General features: G+C 59.5%; 1 protein-coding gene across 4 annotated transcripts in view; it reads right to left on the bottom strand.

The window, feature by feature from the left end:
* The window catches only part of Dennd3 (DENN domain containing 3), a 48,679-nt gene that overhangs the window by 17,796 nt on the left and 7,083 nt on the right, over positions 1-23,800 (bottom strand). For 3 of the 4 annotated variants that reach the window (XM_026403048.2, XM_026403047.2, XM_026403046.2), the window contains exons 4-13: positions 22,815-22,957; positions 19,304-19,415; positions 16,725-16,844; positions 16,200-16,418; positions 13,179-13,300; positions 9,356-9,511; positions 7,769-7,865; positions 5,847-5,950; positions 5,210-5,412; positions 3,145-3,666 (exon numbers count right to left, since the gene is read on the bottom strand). In XM_026403048.2, coding sequence (XP_026258833.2) covers positions 3,145-3,666; positions 5,210-5,412; positions 5,847-5,950; positions 7,769-7,865; positions 9,356-9,511; positions 13,179-13,300; positions 16,200-16,418; positions 16,725-16,844; positions 19,304-19,415; positions 22,815-22,957 — 1,798 coding nt within the window. Of the gene's footprint in view, positions 1-3,144; positions 3,667-5,209; positions 5,413-5,846; positions 5,951-7,768; positions 7,866-9,355; positions 9,512-13,178; positions 13,301-16,199; positions 16,419-16,724; positions 16,845-19,303; positions 19,416-22,814; positions 22,958-23,800 lie in introns of those variants that run through there. The other variant, XM_077800721.1, reaches the window with a different exon arrangement.

The following is a 23,800-nucleotide window of genomic DNA, read 5'->3' on the forward strand; positions in this document are numbered from 1 at the left end:
GTTGCAGGGGCCGGAGCCGGGGAGCCTGGGCGGGGCGCTGCACCCCAGCCCTCGCAGGCAGGGCCATGTCACCGAAACCCAAGAGCACTCTCACACAGGCAGACATTGGCGGGGCCTCAGACGTGCCCCACCGGGCAGGAGAAGCAAGGACAAGGACCCTGAAGCCCCCCTCACTGCAACCCACCGCCAGCACTTCAGCAGAACTGGCCTGTGCCCAGGGCCAGGGTGCCCACCTGGCCCTGGGCACAGGCCAGTTCTGCTGGGCATGCACTAGGCATTCCTGCAGCTACTGCGGGGCACATCCACAGCCCCTGTGCCCACACGAGACGCCCACCACACACATCTAGCCCAGTCCACAGCCAACGTGTCATCCCAGCCATGGTCAGAGGCACGGTCACTGCATGCACACATGCAGGCACAATGACATTCCTTGTGTCTCAATTTTGCACAAAAATACCAACTGCACATCTCCCTCCCGTCACACGGTGCCGCACCCCAGCTCCTCCAGCGGCGTGCAGACAGCAGCCCCTCCCAAGCCAGCCCCAGCCCTCAGTCAGGCACAGGCAACCGAAGGCAGCCCACGGTGTCCAGGAGAGCCAGCGGCCAGGGTGGAGCTGTACCAGGAAAACGTGTGACGCGGGCACAGGAGAAGTCAGGTCAGAGCCAGGCCTGCCTCCCCTGCGGGGCTGCCCAGGCGGGGCACTGGCTCTGGCGCGGGCCGTCTGCAGCCCAGCTCCTGGCTGCAGCCCCCTCCATGCGGCGCCACCCGGGGGCGTCAGGCTCCTGGACGCAGAACCCGAGGAACCACCCAATCGGCAACATACACGACGCCAACAGGCCAGGGGACAGGGCCACTGAGGCTCCTGGTCCTTACCCAGGCCTGCCAGTGCCCTCCTCGACACCACCCACCTGTGCCACAGGCAGCCCACACCTGCTGCAGAACACCCTTCCAGGTCCCAGCAGCTGGGTGGCCACAGGACCTGCCGATGCTGCCCATGGGGAAGAGGTGGAGATGCCTGAGGGACAGGCAGGCCTCCTTCTCCCGCCAGGGTCCAGCCACCTGTAACTGGCAACGGGGCCATGCCAGGGAGGGAGGAGCCCGGCCCTGCAGACACGAAGGGAGGAGCCGTCACCTGGAGCCCGTGGCTGGGGACAGTCACCAGGCAGGTCCTACAGCTTCTGTTCAGGCCTCCACCAGCCAAACCCAGGGCCTCTGGGACCCCGTGAAGCCCCAGCAGAGCCCCACACCCCTCCTGTCCTCCTCCACACGCTGCTGTGTCCACCTCCCCTGCCTGCCACACCCCGGGCAGCTGACCACCAACTGCACACCTCCCTCCTGTCACACGGTTCCCTGGGGAGACCCGGCCAGGGTGGCCTTCCTCAGTCTCCCCAGGACACAGCACCTGAAGGGACCAGAGCCACCCTCCCATGGTGGGGTGGGCTCCAGGACCCCATGTCCCCCCACGAGGACGAAGCCCCCCACACCACTGCCTGGCCGTGGGACTCTGCAGGTCACCTGCCCACTGCGCTGCTCAGGGAGGAGTGGCCAGGGAGCCCTGCGCCCGTGCAGGTGACGTCTTCCAGGGAGACCGCTGCAGGTGGTGGAGCCCAGGCGTGCTGGGCCCCTGCGGGGAGAAAGCCGCAGACACCCCAGGACAGACCCTGCGGGGTGCCCGGCGGAGCACTGCCCCTGGAGGGCTGCTGTATCGCCCACTTGGCCTTGTGGGCACTACGCTGACCACTGGGCAGTCCAGTTGCTTGGCCACTGGGAGAGCACCCGAGCAGCTGGCCCTTCCTGCAGAGGTGCCAGGACAAGGTTCCGTCACCAGGAGGGCACGCTGCCCAGCCCGCCCGCAGCAGGGAGACCCTCTCCAGAGCACGGAGGGCAGCTGCGCATCTGCAGGGGAAGAAAGGCCCACACACGAGGCAGAGAACACGAAAAGAACCAGAGGGTGGGTCAGCAGCTGAGCGGACGAGCCGCACCTACATGGCCATCTCACGCACCGTGGGCAACACCGGTGACCCCGACAAGCCCTCGCTGCCAGGAGGTGACGGCATCACCTAGGGCAGGCATCCCTCAGGAGGCCAGGGCAGCACGCAGCCAGGGTGCCGGCCCTCACACCCCAACCCACAGGACGGGGTGCACAGGCTTCTGGGCACACGTCTAAGAGGAAACAACCCACAGGACACTTGGGGTCAGTGTGGTCCAGTGTGTGCCACTGGACGCCTGCCAGGGCAACATGCAGACAGCCCGCTTCCTCCCAAGCCCCACGGCTAGCAGTGAAAGACGAGGGCCAGCACAGGGAGGCCTGAGCCGCGGGGGCGGCCGGAGCGACTCCTGGACAGCGCACACCCACACGGGCGTGCAAGTGCTCCACGCACAGTCTGTGGTCAAGGAACCAAACAAAGGAGAGCTCGGGTCTCAGATGGGGACAGTGCTCCTGGGGTAGGGGAGCCAGGGAGCACACAGGGGCCCACCCAGACCTCAGAAGCGAGGCCCTGCAGGAAACGGGCAGCAAGACACGCCCAAATCTGGGGTGCCTTGTGTCTGCTACTGTGTCCCGGCGCTGCTATGTGTGACACAGTACAACAGTCACCGCTGTGTAGCCAACAGGCCCCAGTCTGGGACGAGGGAGTGTGGGGAAGCTGCCCGTGTCCTCCCACCACCAAGGGCCTCCCAGGAGGCAGGGCCAGGGCGAGATGGAGCAAGAGGAACACGGCCTGGGCATCGCCGACCTGCCCACCTGGCATGTGCCCAGCACAGGGTGCGCCGTCACCCTGCGGCTCTCACCTGCCACAGGCGGGTGCCTTTTTGACTGTCCCCTGCTGTCCTTAAGTCCAGTCCCCCTTGGTCTTGGTGGGGATCCAGGACCTCCTGCCCAAACCAGTCCACAGTTGCCCACGCGAGACAGGCCGTGGCAAGGTGCCTGCCACACCCACCCACAGACCCAGTCCCGGGGTCACTCTGACACCTGAGGCTACCCGCGGGCTCCGGCCAGCCCTGCACCGTTCAGGTGGCCTGTGCCCCGCAGACGCAGCTCCTTTAACCCTTCAACCTGTACTTGGTTGGACCTGTGGGTGCAGAACCCACAGCTAAGAGGGGCCGATGCAGCCACCTGCACGGATGCTTCGAGGTCCCCTTACCCACGGTCAGTGCGTCGAACAGCCGGTGTATGACACTGGTGTCCTTCACGATCCCAGACTCCTGCACCCTCTTCACAAAGTCGCCCAGCTGCATGTGCTTCTTGGGCAGCTCGAAGTGCTTCACGGGGTCGTCCACCTTGGGGGCCTCGCCCGGCTTGTCCAGCACCTGGGTGATCAGTCTCTTCAGCTCGGGCGTCTGCTCGGCCTGGGTGCGCTCAGGGACCGACATGGACTCCACCATGCCCTTGACGAGGGCGTCTGGGAAGATCCGTATGTCCGTCCTGTAGAGGTTCTGGAAATCCGAGAGGGCACTCAGCAGCTGCCCCCGCATGAGCTGGACAAGGCCTCGCAGGTAGAAGTATCTGGCCAGGAGCAGGGAGTTGTCGGGGGCCAGGAGGCTCATGGCCTTGCTCAGCAGGCTGACCAAGTCGCTGTGGTAGGCCTGCACGCACTGGCTCACCAGCGGGAAGTGCACCTCTGGGATCTTGAAGGTGTACGTGGACTTAGGGGCCACGTTCAGAACTAAGGACCAAGGGAAAACAAGAGTCACCCAGACCTGTCCCGAGAGCACGCGGCCCAGGGCCACAGAGTGAAGCACGCGCCCCCACAAGGGCCCCTCGCCTTGCTTGCAGGGCGCCCAGGGACAGCAGCAGCTGGCACTATGGACAACTGACCGCCCAACTGCGGAGCCAGCTGGAAACGCTGGCTGGACTCAAGGTGTGTCAGGTCGGCCTGGCCTAGTGCTGGGGCTGGACTCGGGCTCACACAGGCCCGCCCAGCGCCCAGCCCCAGGTCCAGCCTTCTCAGGACCGTTTCCGTGACAGGAACAGTTCTGGGAGTGAGCACTGTGATCCCACTGCCCGGGGGGGGTGAGGCCCTGCAGCTCAGGTTCCTGTGCCGGGGACACGGCCACCAGCTGCACCTCATGCCAAGTTCATCTGGTCCAACATGACCAGACCCCAGGCTCCTCTTCTCCGGGCAGCTCAGGCAGGCTGGGGACCTGGAGGAGGCAAGAGGCCACCTTGCCAGGACAGGCCGGCCCCTCTGCTGAGTGGCACCCCCAGCAGTCTGCCTTCAGATGCCCATGCTGGCTGCCAGGCTCAGCACTGAAGGGCAGTGCTCCCTTCCCTCACATGCTGTGCCTCGGCCACACCAACCCCAGGGAGCCACAGCAGGGCGCTGCGTGTGCAGCTTCCTGGGCTTCCGCACACTAATCACAAGGCACTGTGGGGCTCCTGCTGGCGTGGCCCAAGCTAGGCCCCCAGGGTCCCACTGGGCAGTGGTGGTGCCCGACCCTGACAGGCTTCCCACACTGTGCCCAGCAGAGGTTCCGTCCTGCCGAAGCATGGGGAGGGACCTGAGGGTGAAGAGTGGCATCGTATGTGACGCACTCCTACAGCTCTGTGGGAATTAGAGCCGAGCTGTGCACACCAGGCTGCCCTTGCACTCTGCGTGCCAGGGACCGCCAGGCTGCGCGGCCGTGCACGCTCACCTTCACGACCCCGAGCAGGCTCCGCGGTCCCTCTGCTGGGGAGCGGTCCCCCAGGCACAGCTCCATCTCCCCACCCACCTGCACTGCACACAACGCATCAGGCCAGGCCGCTGCCCAGCCCTGCTGCTCTTACCCTGACCTTGAAACCATGTGTCTGTCCTTGTCCTTGTCTCCAGGACCATCCCTGGACTGCCCGCTGCATGGGCAGGGATGCCAGTCCTTTACCCCAGTCCCTAGAAAATGCCTGGTACTTGGGCACCAGGGGCCCAACAGGCATTGTCTCCCATCAGACAGTGCATGTGACACACACTCACACATGCCCTCGCGCACACGCAACGCACACTGTGGACACGTGTGGACAACACCCAGCTGCACGCCACCCTGGCAGGGGCTCTGGAGGATGTTTCACAATAGATGTGGCTGGCAAAGCAGACCCTCCGAGAGGACTCAGATGATTGTGCTGGACTCCAGAGTCCAAAAGACCCTTCCCCTTCCCCAGGAGGTGGACCTCATCTGCTCAACGACCGGCCGGCAAGGCGAGAAGGCGGGGCGCAGGGAGGGCGGGGTCCCCACCTGGGCCGCTGCTGCTTCTGCAGCTTGTGGTGTCTGATATCCGCAGAGACAAGTTTCTGGGCAGCGGCTCAGGCAGGGTGATATCCTGCAGGTCAGGCATGCTGACCACCATGCGCCTGTGGGTGATGTCCAGGGGCGAGGTCCTCCGCGAGGCCATCTTCTGCACCGTCGGTCTCCTTGGGCTGACGAGCATCCCGCTTATTCTGGGGGGAAAGCGAGGCTTGGCTTTACAGACGCAGTAAGGATTGAGGAACAGGCCCTTCTTCCTGTGCAGTGACGGTGTGGGACAGCCTGTGACCAGAATCTGGCCCCGGGAGGGCCCACAGTCAGGGGCGAGGGCAGCGCCCACAGCTGATGCATGTTCAAGATCAAGGAAACAGCAGGAATGGACAGAACATGAAGAGAACAGGCTCTGAGGAAGGGGAGGGGAGAGGCCCGCGGGCAGCGGCACAGGCAGACCCGGGCGCTGCTGCCCGACGGGCTCAGAGCACTGGGCCAGGGACACTGTGACATGGAAAGGGTGGGTTTCCAAACGCAGACTCTTCCCAGTGAACCTATCCCCTGTCTGTCCCAAGGAAGCCATGCCACCCTAGCACTCGGAGGCCCAGAGAGCCGTGTCCACGCAGGGATGAGGCACCTGTCCTCCTCAGACTGGGTGTCGAGGTCCATCTGAGCAAAGGCGTCCATCGTTCTGTTGAGCCGAGCTTTTAGAAAAGAGTGGAACATGTAGGTGTCCAAGACCTGAGGCAGACGAGACAGGGCACCCATAAGGGCCTTGGGATCTGCTCCCTCCACCTGGAGCCTGCAGCCCTGGACCAGGACCTGTCCAGCACAGGCTCCTCCAGACCGAAGTCCCTGGAACAGGGAGCTGCCCAGGCCTTCCTGTGCCCAGCACGTCCTCAGTTCCTCGCCTGCCCCTCTGAAGTAAGCAGCCACTCTGCACCCAGAAACCATGAAACACAAAGGCCAGTCCGCCTGGCCACTGCTACAGCCGTGCCGCGGCGTCTGTGAGTGGCCGGGCCTCGGTCCCCCAGCCCCGCGCCCCCATCACACACACTGCCTGCCACACCTGCTACCATCAGGCTCCTCCTCCTGGCTCAGGAGCTGACACCTGTGGGATTCTCACTTTGCAGGGGACCCTCCAACATCGGGGCCTTTGCTGCCACCTGGACACCTGCTCTCCACTGACCGTGACATGTGCGCAAGAGGCCTAGAGGAAGATGCTAGAAGGTCCACAGCCTCCCCGAGCCCTGGCCAGAAAAGGAGGGAAAGGGGCCCAGATCCACACTGGAGTCCTGAGGACCAGAAAGGGAAAGCAGGTGACCTGAGCTGCAAAATGTTGGCAGAAAACACAGGAAACAGGCCACACAGCAGGGCCAGGGTGTGCACTCCTGGCCAGTTGAGGACCTGGACACAGCCCTGGTAGCCCAGCCTGCAGCTGAGTGGCACAAGTTCGCCATGAGAGCACAGGACACCAGGAAGGCCTCGGAGCAGAGCACAAGGGGGGCCGAGAGCTCAGCAGAGACGGCCAGTGTGCAGCCAAGGCAGGCACCTCCGCGCAGCAGGCCCGGAGCTGGGCACTCTGGGCACTCTCTCCTGGGAGCCCGTGTCCCTCTTCACCTCCCCCATGCTCCTGGTTGGTTCTCACACCCTGAGCAGCAGGGGAAAGAGAGGGCAGGTGACAGTGGCCCCTACACGTGCCAGTACAGCTGCCGTAAGCCACACGGCCTGCACAGGCGCAGAAGAGGCCAGGGCACACGTAAAGCAGAGCAGACTGGGAAAGCACAGGAGCGGGAAGAGCAGAGAGCAGCAGGGACTGCGGCTGCGCCAGGAGACGGGCCGTGGCGTTCAGAGGGGCAGTGTGCGCTGGGCTTCTCCGCGGTGTCACCCGCGTCTCCACGATCCCCAGCTTACTTCTCGCTCCTCCAAAGCCAGGTGGGGCCGGCAGCGCTCAGCTGGTGCACAGTGGCACAGCAGTATCCAAAGCCAGAGCTCCCCCAGGGTCAGCAAGGAGGCTGCCCAGGACCTGGGGAGGGGCAGGTGGCGGGGAAGGGGCACCGGACTGGGTGTGGCCTGCAGATTGAGGATGTGGTCACACAGGTGTGCACATCTGTCACGGTCCACCAAACCTACACTGAAAATGGGTATATCCTCATATGTAAAATATATTCTGAAAGCTGAGCAAAACGTCAGGATCGGAAGGAACCATGCCGAGCTGGGTGTGGTAGGGCACACCTGCAGCCCTAGCAGCTCACGAGGCTGAGGCAGGAGGACTGTAAGTTCAAAGCCAGCCTCAGCAACTTGGCAGGGCCCTAAGCAACTCAGCAAGCCTCTGTCTTAAAAAGTAAAAAGGGCTGGGGAGGTGGCTCCGTGGTTAAGCGACTCTTGGTTAAATCCCCAGTACCATCAAAAAGGAACCATACCGAAAAAAACCTTTTAGAAAACCCAACACACTCCATGAAATATTAACACCTTGAAAAACATCCATTCTGAAGAATGTTTAAAAACAGAAAAGTAAAGCAGGAAGGACGGCCCGCAGGCCTGCTCCACGCGGCTCACCTGCTTATAGAAGTGCTGCTCCCCTGCGGCCCTTGTCTTGAGGAACTCGTCGCTGTTGAACACCCTGTGTTCGTAATTCACGTGGTTCTTCACCTCCCTGACAAAGACCAGGACAGCCTGCTGCCTTCGTCCCCACGTGGGAACAAGTGCTTTCAGCAGCAGGTGGCCAAGAATCACACTTTGAAAACTGCTCTTCCGAGAGGTTGGCGAAAGCCCGAGAGGGAGCGTGCACACGGCGTGGGGCCAGACGCGACTGCTCCCAGCTGCAGCGAAGCCTGGGGGACAGCCAGTCGGGAAGGCACCAGCAGCCACCTCGGCCAGTGCTGGCCACCAGCCACGTCCCGGCAGGTGTCCCCACCCTCTGCCCGCCTTCCACAAACAGGACGGACGGCCTCCCGGGCCACGCCAGCACCTGCCCATGTCCCCCTCCCTGAGTACTCTGGGCACTCTCTCCTCTGCCCGGTGTCCTTCCCCGCCTCCCCCATGCTCTTGTGGCGTGGGTCTTTGTAGCGACCTCCTGGGTTCTCACACCCTGAGCAGCAGGGAGGAAAGACCCACAGGGAACCGTGGCTGGGCCCAGGGGACGGGTGGTGGGCGACAGGAGCAGCCGGGCTCAGGGTGGGGGACTCAGGCTTCACCCTCTCTGGTCGCAGTTTTGCTTCTTTATCAAATCATCAATCTCGTGGGTTTAGAGAAGACAACCACCGCCACCACAGAACATTTCGTCCCCCAGAGCAGAAGGGCAGAACCAGGGCCTGGCTACTGCGGCCCTGGGAGCAGAGACAACGCAGCCTGCCCGTGACAGTCCCTCCTGACCAGTCTCTGGCTCCAGTAAGTAGAGACAGGTACAGAACAAGGCCACGACAGGTTGGGTTTTGAAGTAATCAGGGAACGGCAAGTCGGTGGCCCCACCGCCCCTCCCGCCAGCCAGCGGTGGGCACCCTCGCTCCTCAGGGAGAAGCAGCCGGAGGACGGGCGGGGCGGGGGAGGAGGGGCAGGAAGGCCGGCCCAGGAAGCCCCAGAGTCCCCAGTCCTCAACGGCCCCGCCAGGTCGGAGAGGGCAAGCCGAGCCCCCACCCTCGCTCCTCGTCCACTTGGCCAGCTGCAGAGAAATGCGAGGGAGCAAGAGCAGGCGGGGGCGTCTGCGGTGGGAACTACGAGATGTGGGAGAGAAGGCCCCAGGGCCAGATCCCAGGCCCTCCAGCCCAGAGACGCCCTGCAGATGGCATCACTGGTTCACAGTGTGATGGAAATGCCCACCTGCCCCTCCTCCCCGGTGCAGGCGTCCCAGGCAGCCCTGGGCCAGCACACGACCCGCTCTCCCAGCAGTGGGACCAGGCTCCACCTCCCTGGGGACACCTCTGAGACAGCCCTCCGCGGGGCCACTGACAGGGGAGATGGACAAACAGGGCCAGGCAGGACTGGAGGACAACACCAGCCGCCTAGCCCTCGCATGGTGATGATCACAGAGCATCATCTCACACCTGCCAAGTGACCTCAGTGCCTGGGCTCTGGGGCCGCAGTCACCAGGAGGTCCAAGGCCGGATGGCTACCCTCTCCCAGGTGCTAGAAACAGCCGCTAGATACCTGAAGATGCCCACGAGCAGCTGCAGGGCGCTGTGCTGGATCTGGCAGTTGAGTGTCTGCTGCCAGGCTCGCCTGCGGGCTCGGGCCTCGTTCAGGTCTGTGCTGGAGCCCAGGTGGGCCAGGTGCAGCTCGGGGTGCAGCCGGAGGTTCTGGACCCTGGGAGGAAGCAGACACGGCTGCACGGCTGAGCCAACAACTGTCACCAGGCAGAGGGACACGTCAGACGTTGGGAGTGCCTGGCAAAACCTCTGGGGGCGGGCAGATCACCAAAAACACAGAGCCCAGGAGAGCATTCACCTCCGAGCACCACCACACCAAGCCCCGGCTCTGACCCCGCATCTGAATCCCAGCCTGCTCCTTCACATCCCAGGCACTGCCCCGCAGGGCCCGCCCATTTCAGGACACCACAGGACAGGGCTTCCTGTTGGGCTGCCCCTGACAGGCCGGGCAGGGCCACAGCAGGCACAGGCACGGCCCCCGTGGCTCCTCTCAGCCTCCCTACCAGGCAGCTCCAGTGGCCCTGTGCCTGCACCCAGCACTCCCCGTCACCTCTCTTGGACCACCAAGGAAGGGCCACCGGCTCATCTTCAGGTCTTCACTGAGGGTAGGGACTCAGTTACTCTGTCTACCCCAAGCCGCCATTAAACACGGGTCCTGGCCCTCCCAACACCACTCTGGGCTGTATTGAGAGGTCTTTGGCCATCAACCAGAATGTCTGTGGTTTTAAACATGTAAAATCAACAGCCAGCACAGACGTGTTTGGCAGAGACCCCTGGAGCACCTACTGTGTGCCAGGCATGGCTCTGAGCGCCAACCACAGCAAACCCTGCCTGCACAGAGCTTCACGTGGGAAGAAACGCATAAAAGCACCACAAACAGGAGGAGCGGAGAGATGCCAGTCATGATGGGCCGGCCTCAGAGCAGGTTAGAGGGGCAGAGTGACCCCACGAGAGGATCGTGAACCTGCAAGATGAGAGGTGAGACTCAAGCACAGGAACAGGAGGGGCGCCAGGGAAGGGCTCTCAACTGCCCGGGGCCTCTGTTGGCCAGTGGGTTTGCTGGCCCTGCATGGCTCCGGCCTGGGGCCAGGCTGCAAAGCCAGGTCCGAGGGGCCAGGAGGCCTGGTGCAGGACTGGGTGTGGCTTTGGGCTCACTCCCACTGAGCCAAGAAGCTGCCCCCGAGGCAGCTGTCCATCCCTGGCCAGTCTGACCCATCAGATATCAGGTGACCGCCCTGCAATGTTGCTGCTCCTGGGCATCAACCTAGACTTCACCTAGCAGAACAGACAGGCAGCCGGGCAGGAAGGCAACGCCAGGGCATCCAGGAGGAGCCTCACACTGCCACAGGGGGCGCCTGTGCCCCCTACTTCCTGCTGCAAGCCCACCTGCACCCGGGGAAAAAGGCCCAGGGCTGCCTCCCCAGGACGCATCCTTCCCTGCCATCCACGCGCCGAGCAGGTTCCCCATCCTTGCCTAGGAGGGGCTGGTGGCCGCCAAGAGGCCATGATGAAGTGCGGCGCCCAGGGTTTCTGGGGGACTGGAAGAGGGGCCACCGGCCCTCATTCCCTCCTTACCAGTGGATGCACTCCCCATATGGGACCCCGTGAGGAGACCCCACTGCAGCCTGGCTACAGGCTGTGAGGCTCGGAGCACGGGCATCCCAGTGCGCTCCAGTCAGTTCACGCTTCTAAACCACCCTTCGCAGGAATGCAGCAATGCCGACGTGGGCAGGATCCTGGCCAAGCACACTCCTGAGAGGTTCTAAGACCTGGCAAGGTCAGGGGAGCAGCGCCTGCTTATCAGAAAGTAAATGGGCAAGTGTTGCCTTCCAGGTCCCTGTGGAGTGGGGGCGGGTTCATTCCCAAGGGAGAACAGCCACTCAGGCAGCCCCAGCCACACAGCTGGAGGGCAAATGGCCAAGCTCCCGGTCTTGGGGGGCAAGACTCCTTGTTGCTTAAGACGGCAGCAGTGGTAACAGAGGTGTGGTCAGCACAGATCAAGTGTCCCTGATCCAGCGCACGTGTGCTGGGGATGCAGCTCAGAGGTAGGCACGGCCCAGCACGCCTGAGGCCTAGGTTGATCCCCAGCACGAGGCGAAAGTGCTTTGGCCCACAAGTTTCAGAGTTGGAATATTTGCATGAACATCACGAGATACACTGGGATGAGACGAGGTCCAAACAGGACACTTATTTATGTTTCATATGCACCTTGCTCATGGACTGAGGGTATGTTGACAATATTTTCAGTGAAACTGTGTTTTGACTGTGACCCGTCACGTGAGGTCAGAGGAGGACTTGGAAACAGCTCAGATCTCAAGCGTCTGGGTTAAGAAGGCTCCACCTGGACTCTGAGACACCCTCCAGGCAGAAAGGGCGTCCAGCTCCCAGGTAGAGGCACCTCTGTCCTGCTCCTAGCTCAGCCCCTGTCCCCTGATCCCCCCAAAAATGGCAGAAAGCCGGTGGGTCCCCAGTGTCCTAGACACAGCCACAGCTCAGCTGCAGCAGACCCCAGGACAGCCCAGCTACTTGCCACAAGGCCAGAGAGCAGCTGCCGTCTCACTCACGTCCCCACACCCTCAGGGCCACCTCCACAGCCCATAGGTCTGGAAGCAGTATGTCTCCTGCCGCCCTTGTATGAAGCCCCCAAGGGGAAGGTGTTCAGGAGCACTGGACGCTGACCCTCCGCATTCAGTGGATGCTATCAGGGGGCCGAGGCCCACACTGTCTGTCACTAGCACACAGATCCTGCCTGGTTCCAGTATTCATGACCGAATGGACCAAGCAGGATCTCCAGCATGGGGTTAGGGTTGGGGTTAGGGTTAGGGTTGGGGTTAGGGTTGGAGTTAGGGTTGGGGTTAGGGTTGGAGTTAGGTTAGGGGTTAGTGGTAGGGTTAGGGGTTAGGGTTAGGGGTTAGGGTTAGGGTTAGGGGTTAGTGTTAGGGGTTAGGGCTAGGGGTTAGGGATTAGGGTTAGGGGTTAGGGTTAGGGGTTAGTGTTGGGGTTAGGGTTAGGGGTTAGGATTAGAGCTAGGGTTAGGGGTTAGGGTTGGGGTTAGGGTTAGTGTTTAGGGTTAGGGGTTAGGGTTAAGAGTTAGGGGTTAGGGGGTTAGGGTTAGGGTTAGGGCTAGGGTTAGGGGTTAGGGTTAGGGTTAGAGTTAGGGCTAGGGTTAGGGATTAGGGTTAGGGGTTAGGGTTAGGGGTTAGTGTTGGGGTTAGGGTTAGGGGTTAGGATTAGAGCTAGGGTTAGGGGTTAGGGTTAGTGTTTAGGGTTAGGGGTTAGGGTTAAGAGTTAGGGGTTAGGGGGTTAGGGTTAGGGTTAGGGCTAGGGTTAGGGGTTAGGGTTAGGGTTAGAGTTAGGGCTAGGGTTAGGGATTAGGAGTTAGGGGTTAGGGTTGGGGGTTAGGGGTTAGTGATAGGGTTAGGGGTTAGGGCTAGGGTTAGGGGTTAGGGTTAGGGTTAGGGGTTAGGGCTAGGGTTAGGGGTTAGGGTTAGGAGTTAGGATTAGGGGGTTAGGGTTAGGGGGTTAGGGTTAGGGTTAGAAGTTAGGGTTAGAGTTAGGCACAGATAGGACCTGAGACACAGTACAGAGAGGGGTGGAGTGCTTTGCAGGGGATGTGACTGTCCCATCACTGTTGGGCTGTAATTAGTATTTAGACAAGATTAGAATAAAGACAAACCATTTGTATTTTTAAAATACTTATAAATAATTTCCAAACTCTAAATATATAAAACATCTGTCAGCAATATAAAACTGGAAAAGATACTCAAAGTAGCAAGTACGTAATGTGTCAAAGATGTTCTCACACACATGCTGTTTCCTGTTACCTCTGAACAAACGTCTGTGCCGCCAGGAGAGGGATGTCGGGAATGTCCACGTCACACTCAGAGGACTTGGAGCAGGTGACGCTCCCGTGATCAATATCTATCAGAACTAAGCCGTCAGCTTCCTAGAAGGAACACAGGGTCTTTTAATCTGTGTGCTCCTTTTTACACACACCAACACAGTTTGCATTTGCTGGGACGGGTCCTCTGGACGACCCTGTGGACACAGGCACAACCTCCACTACCCTGGGAGCAGGTGGCGGTGCCAAGAGCCGCGCAGTGCCTGGGTCTGCCGGCCGTGCTCCCCGTAGACACCCGTCCTCAGGAGCGCAGTCCCACAGTGCGCATCACGCCAGGGTCCTGGCACCACCACCGTCCATCCCCAGGGCTTGCTCGCTCTCCCAGACTGATGCCCCGCAACCCGCCAACACAGCTCCCCATCCTGCCTCCCGTCGACCCCGCACTCCAAGGCCCTGTCTACTGCTCCACCTCTGGCTACTCAAAGGGCTCCAGACACACGGACACACAGTGTCCTCAGGAGTGGCAATGTCACTTTGCACAGTGCCTCCAGGCTCAGCTGGGCTGCAGTGTGGTCACAACCCCTTCTCCGCCACACTGAGTGCCCCACAACATGAGGACCACATGGCTTCCCTCTGGGCCCCAGTACAGACCCTGCACGTGCTTCTGCATGGAGTCCTGGGGAACATTCCAGACCTCCAGGAGCACAGCCCCACCCTGAGTGCCAGCCGGACCACAGGCAGGGTCCTGGGCTGAGTGACACACCCAGACATGTACAGAGGTTACTTGTAGAGTCTTATCTGTGACAAAATGCACAAATTATGTGAACCGCGCCAGAGATCTGAGAGTCTCGTCCCAGAATGTGACGCCTGAGCTCTTTGGAGGTGGCGTGCCTTTCAGTCTGGGCCTGCCTCTGCCCAGGTGGCACAGGAAATATGTGCAAACACCAGCGTCCTCTGGACTTAAGACCAGGGTGGGGGCGTTGCCCGGGGTGCTGGCGGTGTGGCGAGGGGTGTGCGTGCTCAGGAAACAGGGTGCTTGTGGGTCACTCCAGCTCCCTCCTGAGGAGCCTGTGGGGGGAGGGCCCGAAACACACCCAGAGGAGCTGCTGCCACTGTGCTCCCGCACGCCTGATGGCCAGAGCACCACGTAGGTGCCAAGCAGTGTCCCTCCTCCAGAGCAGGAACAAGAGGGACTTTCCCAGTGACTAAAACAGAAGCACAACCTAACCTTCCGAGCCTGGCCCGGCTGCTCTCCTCCACCAGGGCCACCAGTGACATGGTTCCGTTTCTCCCCCTCTAACTGGTCTCTTCCTACCACGTGTCTTCCCCGTGACTCACAGGTGTTGGCATGAACACAGGGACCAGTGCTCCTTCACCTTGGGGAAGCGCCTGGGGGCAGAGATTTGCTTTAGCCCCCAGGAACGAGGTGGACAGGGGACAGGCTGACGGCAGCCTCTGGACGATGCCAGGAACAGCAACCTTGCACAGTTTCCTGGACAAAAAGTCAGATGCAGACCTACCCCGTACGACTGCCTGCCAGGACGCACCCCAAGGGCCTGCAGAGAGCCTGCCGCCAGCCCTGTGGACACATGCCTAACCACCACGGGCTGCCTGTTCCCCCAGGAGGGCCAGGATCCAAAAGACGGGAAGAGAACCCGGAACCTTCTGCTCGCTGTGGGAACGCACCCGGGGCAGCTGCGCCCACCCGGCTCACACCACTGTCCTCCACAGGGCATGCCCACTCCTGGGAACGGGCCCAGGGGCAGCAAAGCTGGCATTCGACAGAACCTATGCCTGCGACACAGCAGTGCTCTCCCCATCTACCACGTCCCAGCAGCAGGCGCCACGCAGACGCCCAGCAAGTGCCCTCTGCCTGGAAGCTGTCCATCAGCGCTAGCAGACACAGCACAAGGGACCCTCCTCAACACCAAGAACACAGTGCTGCGGAGGCCACGACAAGGATGAGTCCTGGAGGAACACTGAGTGAAGGAGGCCAGGACCCACAGGACGCCCGGACAGCAGGCCAGCCACACAGGGCACTGCCAGGGCAGGAGGGAGGCAGTGGGGGAGCCTCGTGGGCCTCTTGGCAGGTGGTGAGCCATCTGAACAGACAACGAAGGCTGCATGACACTCCATGAGGATGAGCAACTGGCCTGTGGATGTGAACCAGGTGGCCTTTGCGGCACACAACTGCTGCCTGCTGGCATCTGCGCAGCGTCCCCACCATCTACCACGGCTCACCACTGGAAGGCTCCCTCTGCAGTCAGCATGCAGTGACCAGCTCCCCCGTGGGCAGGCGCCGTCCCCCGGCTTCCCTGGACCCCGCCCCACAGCAAGGAAGCTCACCACGGCCTCCTGACCAGGAGAGGAGGCTCGGGGCACCCCAAGGGTCACAGAACAGACAGCACACCACACCGCCGTGCGTTCTTCCAGGAAGAGGGTCCGCGGGACCAGTGGACACAAAGGCAGGGTTTAAACTAGCCAGGAAGTCCGTCATGGTGACCAGGAGCTGCACGTGCAGCCCCAGCCAGCGCTGGGGTCTGCCTCAGCTCTGAACCCTGCTCACAGGACGTGTCCTGCCCCACTCAGAGGAGGAAACTGAGGCTCGGCAAAGCAAGGAACTTTCCCGAGGGTGTGGAGTGGGGGAGGCGAGGCTTGAAATTGGGTCCCCTCACTGGGGCCCGCGGGGCAGCTGGACCTACGGGAGGGGAAGCCCCTGGGGCTGTGGTGCTCACAGGCTGAGGGGGAGCGCACGGTGGCTACACACAGGAAGGTGCACAACGGTCTCGTGTGGCCCGCAGCACAGGAGCCTCAGCATGCTGGCTCCCCCCCCCCAGAGCGCCCTCCTGTGTCCTCCATTGTTCATGCTTTCCCTTTCCTGAGGCTGGGACTGAACCCAGGCCTGTGCACCCCAAGCACAAGACACCACCAGATGCAACTTCCCAGGACTCCCTCGGGGGACGCCCAAGAACCTCACGCTCCAAATCGGACCCCTATACCTGACCTTGCTGACTTCTTCAAAGTGGTCCAGGTGGCAGCCCATGAGAAAGGACGTAGGTGCCATGATAAAATCCAGCATCTGAGCCGACAGGATGGGCACAAAGGTGTGCTGCCACTGCAGAGGGTGCAGGTAGACCATGAAGCACTCGGCGATGAGCGTCAGCAGAGCCCAGTTGGAGGAGAAGAACACGATCCGCTGCTCCGTCAAGATGCAGGTCAGGATCTGGGGGAGAGTCAGGTCCGTCTACGCTCTTGACGGGCTCAGAACACCTGAGACAGCCGTGCACCGCCACCAGGCAGACACAGTCCAGGCCTCTCCCGATCTCCTGTCCGCTGCCCAAACCAAGGAGACCAGAGATCCCACGGAAAGCACTGTCTGCAGACACATGCCCCTGGGAAGCTGGCTCTGAGCAGACGGACGGACGCCAGGAGCAGCCGGCCCTCGGCTGTGACTGGCTTCTCACCACCTCTGGCAAGCAACACTTTTGATGCCATGATGCCACCTGGCAGAGGTGCCTGAGCCACCTACCTGCAGCACCTTCTCAGGTGAGAAGCACAGCAAGGGCAGGTGAAGGTCCAAGTCGATGACGGGGCTCTGGGGGTCCGCTCGGGAGGGGAACACGACGTGCAGGGGCTTCATGTTGAACACCTGTGATGGCCAAGGACCACAGCAGGTTCAGACGGTGGCTCCTGGCAAGGCTGAAGTGCACCATTTTGGTGTAGAAAACACCTGAGTTAGAAACCACTTTGGAAGACTCGAGTCACCACGCCAAGTATGTCACAGAATAACACACTGGTCCACAGGCCCTCACCAGTGCCCTGAGGCTCACACAAACAAGTCCTCAGGACCTTTTCTAAGTCAGCGAGCTCCCTTCAGCTGTCAATCACAACCTGGCCCCTGCCAAGACAGAGATAAACCAAAACCCAAAACTCAGCTCCGCTGCGCACAAACTCTGAACCCAGCTTGTCGGGCATCTTGGGTATGAGCTGTTCTTGTGCCTCTTATGTATTCTCAGCATCTTCCAATTAATAGTCTCCTAAAGACTTAAAGTCTCCTAAAGACTTTAAAAGACTCCTAAAGACTTGTGATTCCAAAAATTTAAGAAAGTCTTTTGCTTTTCTAAGTGACATTATTTAGAAATAACGCTTCCCTTCACAGAATGCTCTCTGAGTGTAAAATCCCTGTGGGGGCGGGAGGCCTCGAGAGGAGGAGGTGTGACCCCTCCGGAAGGGGCTTCACTGCTGTGGGGAAGACAGACGCATCTCCAGCACCAGGTGTCGGCACCCAGCGCAGAGGGTGAGATGCAGGGTCGGGATGAGGGGAAGCGGGCAGACCAGTGCTTCCCACATCACAGACGGGGACCGGCTGGCTGGCAGGTGGTGCTGGCAGGGGCGTGGCCAAAGGGCAAGTGAGCATCAAAGGTGGCCCGCTGGGCATGAGTGGCAGCTGGACAAGAGGACACAAGGAGGATTGAGCACTGTCCTGCCGCTGGCACAGTGGGGAGCGCATCGCAGACACAACAGACCAAGGCCACAACACGGACACTCTGTGGACACCAGGCGGATGCTGCTGAGCTCCAAGGCACAGCAGGCGACAGGCCACCGTCACCGCTCCAGACCTCACCCAGCACCGCTGAGCTCACAGGACCCCACGACTGAGCCAGAGCACTCCACCTACAGCAGACCACCATCCAGGTCCAAAGCCCTCCGAAGCCCGGAACTTTCTGAGCACTGGTGTGACACCACAGGTGGGACAGGCTGCAGCCAACCCCGGGCACACCAAAAACACGGCGTGAAAACACCTGGGCCAGGTGTGTGCAGTGCCCAAGACACACGTGGATCCACGCTCAGAGGGGTCCCATCCACAAGACCCCTCATGAAACAGTCAGCTCTAAGATGCTTCAGCCCTGCCCTTCAGATAAGGGGGTCCTCAGCCTGCACCACAGAATGAAGCTGTTCTGCCCTGTGGGCCCAGGGGGAGGGAGGACACCTGCTCAGCACCTGCGCTGGAATGCACCGGCCAGACCTTCCACCCGCAGATGGCTCGGTCTGGAGTAATATTAAAAACACATTTTAACCAGACACACGCCGTCATCCCAGCAGCTCGGGAGGCTGAGGCAGGAGGATGGCGAGTTCAAAGCAGCCTCAGCAACAGCGAGGTGCTCAGCAACTCAGTGAGACCCTGTCTCTAAATAAAATACAAATAGGGCTGGGGATGGGGCTCAGTGGGTGAGTGCCCCTGAGTTCAAACCCTGGTACCAAAAAAAAAAAAAAAACACAAAACAAAAAAAAAAAAACCACATATCTTAAGTCAGGATTGCATGTCTCCCTGATAAGAAAAATTCATTTTTTTAATAGCTATGATAATTTTTTTTAAAGTACAGGAGCAAGATGTGTATGTATGATCTTCTAGAAGGGACTAATAAAGTCAAACTCAACTTGATATGCACTAAACATTCAAGATGCTCAATAGGTGTCAAAAAGAAAAAAAGGAAGCACAGGAGGTAGGTGTGGAAAATGTGGAGTCACAGGGCCCTCCTCTAGCTCAGCGGTTTGTTGTTACTCAACAAAAGGGGAACGTGGGCCTTCTCCACTTCCCAGCCTGACCTCACCCAAAGGCCCTGCGCTGCGGGGCAGCCCGCGACACTTCCCCAAACAGAACCGGCGTGGGAAACGTTCGTCTATTAATTCAATGGTCCAGTGGCACTTCCAAGAACAACCAACATCAAACTAGTTATCAGACAGGAGAACACACCACCAAACACCATACTCATTGTTTAAGACAAATAAACAAAAGGAGAACGGCTAATTTATGTGAATTCTTCTAGTGATAGGCCGGGGTGTCTATTTTCTGCACAGCAAGAAGTGAGCCAACAGGTGAGCACTGCGGTTCCCCAGGACACCTGACCAGCTGTGCTCCTGAGGCGCTGGCCAACATTCCCCTTCCAACCTTGGAGAAGGCACAGAGAACACTCTAGAAGGACTGCATGCCCGCACGGGAAACGCAGCAGAAACCTGAGAACAGTCTAGACACTCGGGCCATCTGCAGCATATCAATTTCACTGTTTGCCAAGAAAAAAACGTAATTAAATTCCAGATTCAACTTGCCAAATGGAGTGGTCCAGGTGGTGGAGTAGGAATCAGGGACAGTCTTGCAGCAAAATCTTTTATGTGATTGTCAACTTCAAAATCCTTACAGAGCTTCAGATGAGTCAACAAGCTGAAAAACAGAAACCAAGTGGCTGTCATCCTCGGCTTTTCCAATCAGCGGTCTCCTTCAGGGTGTCCTGGGCAATTCCAGAGCTTCCCCAAGTTATGGGGGGGTGGGGCTGCCTTGTACGGGCTCGGGGGCAGGCCTTACCATGCTCTGGTTCTTGCTCTGTGCTGGGAACATGGGTTGTGCTCAATTTGTGAAAAACAGTTGGAATTGTGTATTTTTCTGCATGAATGTTACACATCAGTAAGAAATAAAGAACCAACAGCACTTTGAAAGAAAGTGCTTCAGAACACTTGTTTCCAAAATGCATTCTAACTTTATTTAAGAATGTGATTCCAAAACCATGAGCCTCCAGGCATGGGGGCACACACATGTGATCCCAGTGTCTCGAGAGGCCGAGGCAGGAGGATTACAAGTACAAGGCCAGCCTCAGCAACTTAGTGAGACCCTCAGCAAGACCCCGTCTCAAAATGAAAAATAAAAAGGGCTGGGGTGTGGCTCGGTGGTAAGGCAACCCACATACGTATGAGTATGTATCGATCTCATATATTTACACGAACATGTGTAGACAACAGGCAAGTGGTCACCTGGGGCAGAGGGACTAGGTTCTGACCACAGAGGCCACGTCAACTTTTGGGGAGTGAGAAGACTCCTGTCGGTCACAGTGGGGGTCACGCTGTATGCGTGCACATTTGCCGAAAGGCTGACCTTTAGAACTTCACGTGTAAAAGTACAATTGCTGGTATCCGAGAGGCCTCATCCAAGAGCCCTGCAGAGGCCCAGGTCCTTATAGACAAGGACACACCTGCAGAGAGCCCAGGCCTCCGTGCCCTCTGTCCTCGTAGCTCACTCCCAAACCTGACCCCGGGAATGTCGGGCGTCCACTGGTCTGGGACTGAGACGGGGCGTCCTCATACGTTCAGGGCGACACTCCTCCCCAAACACGTTTAACATCTATCTTTTAGCTGTAGTTGGACACAATACATTTACTTTATTTATTTTTATGTGGTGCTGAGGATTGAACCCAGGGCCTTGCGTGTGCTGGGCGAGCGCTCTACCGCTGAGCCTCGGCCCCAGCCCTTCCCCTGTGGATGCAGCCGCCGCAGGTATGCAGGTGACAGCACAGATGAGGGACACAACACCAGGCAGGAGGCTGGGCACTCGGGGGGCGCGTCGTCTGACAAATGTTCCCCTGGACAGATCCGTGGGCCTTCTTGTTTGCCTCAGTCATTCACTGGACAGACGTTTGTGAGGACACGGGTGGTGTTCCACATGGGCCCACATCAGGGACAACCTGTCCTGAAGAAGACGGTCTGACCGGGAGGGAGGATGACCCTGGCTGGGAACCACATGAGGCAGGGAGGCCACCACTGAGTGTCCCGGGCTGGCTGTGGGATGACAGTGTCTGATGGGGTCCCACCTGGCGGGCTAGTGACTCAGGAAGGACACCACGGCCTGCATTCCCCAGGGTGGGCTGGACATCTATCCCCCTGGAGTGAGACTGTTACGTGGACAGTGTGACAGTTTAGCTGTGGTGTCCCCCAAAAGCTCACGTGGGAGACGATGCAAGAAGGTTCGAGGAGAAATGAGTGGGTTGTGAGAGTCTTAACCCCATCGGTGAATTAATCCTCTGACAGGGATTCACTCCCAGGGTGACCGAAATGGCAGGGTGTGGCTGGAGGAGGTGGGAATGAGGCCTGGCTTGGGGGTATATATTTGCATTTGGAGAGTGGCGTCTCTCTGCTTCTTGGTCACCGTGGTGTGAGCGGCTTCCCTCTGCCGCCCTCTTCAGCCACCTTCTTGGGCCTCACCTCACTCCTGGAGGAATGGAGCTGGCCTTCTGTGGAGGGGGACCTCTGAAACCCTGAGCCCTCAAATAAACTTCTCCTCCTCCATAGTTGCTCTGGTCAGATCCTCAGCAGTGAGAGAGCTGCCTGACACCCAGCAAATCCATGTGCTCTTATTTTTACTTGAAGTAAGAATGAAGATTCACGGGGACAGCGCCAGGATCTGGAGATAATTCACTGTTCCTCCGCATTTTCACTTATTGTAAAATATCTAAGAGTGTTAACAAAAAGTTTAAAAGGAAAAAAAAACTGCCCCTGGTCACACAAGGAGAGCTTCCCTCCCAAGAGCACAGCTCGAGGCTCCTTTGCATAGGCACAGCTGACAGAGGAAGGGGTCACTTGAAATACAAATTGAGCCGCCCAGCCACAGCCCCAGAGTCTGGTCCCCGCATGAGCTGCGCAGCCTGGCTCCAAGCCCGGGGGCCACCACCCAGAGCCAGGAACTTTCATTACATGTTTGCCTCAATGCCCACAGGAGGGCAGGGCTGCCAGTCTCCCACAGGGCAGGCGGAATCAACGGGCAGGACTTGGGAGAGACAGACGCCGCTTCAGAGAAGACGACACTGGAGCCCGTGAGGAAGGGCTCGCCTTCAGGACGCAGGGTATCAGCCGGGTGCCAGCCTCACTGCCCATGACCTGCACTTGCTCAGCTCACTGAGGCCATGAGTTCCACGCCCCGTGAAGTGCTTCATGTTGACGGCGACTTTAGGGGGCTAGACTGTGTTCTGAACTCTGTTCGAAACCCAGCTATATTTTAGAAAGCAAGACGTGAAAGTGCTGGAACTTAAACTGTGGATTCTGTGAATCTGAACCCTAAGATTCCTGCTCAGGGCTGGGCTGGGGCTCAGTGCAGAGCGCTCGCCTCGCACACGTGAGGCGCTGGGTTCGATTCTGGCACCACATAAAAATAAATTAATAGATATTGTGTCCAAAAAAAAAGATTCCTGCTCAGTGGCTGCTGGCCACTGCCTGTGGTCCAGGCGCAGGGTCTGACGCCAGGGACCTGCCACGGATGGCCCTTCGTGGTCACGACACAGGGGCCTCTGCTGACTGTCCTGGCTCAGGCTTTGGTCACAGCACAGGTTCCAAGGTGTGACTTCATCAAGCAAATGGCTCTGTACTCCTGGGCCTGGGGGCTGACGCGGTCCAAACGCAGGGGCACGGCCTCCCACATCCCAATGACACCCTTGGACAACGGGAATCCGCCAGGTCCTGCAAAACGCCTCCTGACTTATGGGAAAGTCCTCACGTCCTAAGGCTTGCCGCTCAACAGCAGCAGCAGGACGGTGCAGAGTCCAGCTGAAAGGCCAGTTTAAAAGGCAACAAGACCCCTCAAAGAGCAGCCCCTGGTCTCCTCCAATCGCTAGGAAAAGAGCTTTCCTGAGACCCGTCTTTCAAAACACAAAATAAAACCCTCCATATCAACTCCCTTCCACAGTTTGGGGTCACCTTCAACCCACACCCACCAGTCCCCCACCCGTCTTCCCACCCCGAGGGCCAGCCACGCCCCTGCCCCAGGTTCAGGGGACAGCCAGGTGGCCGCCAACCAGCTCACCAGGAGAGGCAGTCCTTGAGGGAGTTGTAGTAGGGGAACCTGGAGACCACGCACACCGCAGAGGGCACGAAGCAGCCGGCAGCGCTGGCGGGCGGCCCGGACGGCTCCCAGTGGGCCTTGCCGTTGTAGAAGCAATACTCATCCTAGGGGAAGAGCACGGCCATGGTGACCGTCACCTCCCACGCCGATGTCCTCGGGCCCTCAGGGGACGGTGAACCTCCCCAGGGGCTGGGGCCACCTCGATGAGACTTGTGCCCACCCTGGAGGAGCCTAGGCCTCAGGATGAGGACACCTGTTGGCACACTGCAGGACCCCAGGGACCAGGCCCTGCTCAGAAGGCCCAGCAGGAAGCAGCATGGGCACGTGCGGGAGCCTGGCGAGAGGAGGGGCTCACGCACCCCTCCCTCCAAGGAGCTGCTCTCCGTGAGACCCAAGTGGCACAAGATCGGGGCTCACCAGCTGGGCCGTGTGCGAGGGTGGTTTGTTTGGGGATTTTATTTTTTATTTTGGGTAGGGATGGAGGGACATGATGATAGCTTCAGGGTGCGTTCTTCTTTAATTTGAGATACTTACAAGATATCTAAGCAAAGAAGAAGCCAGAAGACAGCCGTCATTTGTTTATCCACCAACATTCAATGAATGTCCACTGCCTTAGGGTGGAATGGCCCCCATTCAAACCCTCATGGCTGTGTAACCTCAGGAAAGTAACTTAACCTGTCTGTGCCACCATTTTGTCTATAAAGTGGGGCTGATGCTAACATTTCTACTCTTGCTCATTGGGTAAAGATTAAGTGAACCACACAAGGTGCTTGGGGCTGGCCATTCACACACGGGGGCTGTAGTCACTGTGGCAGTCAGAGAAAGGCAGGGGTCACCCTGAAGTTCCTCTCGTCAGCACTGCCCAGGAGCAAACAGGGGCAGAGTCTGTCTGATGATACCTTGTGCCCCAGATGCCTGGACACAGTCTTGGTGGAAGTGTGATGGGA

The sequence above is a fragment of the Urocitellus parryii genome, chromosome 7 (assembly GCF_045843805.1).
Source record: "Urocitellus parryii isolate mUroPar1 chromosome 7, mUroPar1.hap1, whole genome shotgun sequence".
In the NCBI taxonomy this organism is placed as follows: domain Eukaryota; kingdom Metazoa; phylum Chordata; class Mammalia; order Rodentia; family Sciuridae; genus Urocitellus; species Urocitellus parryii.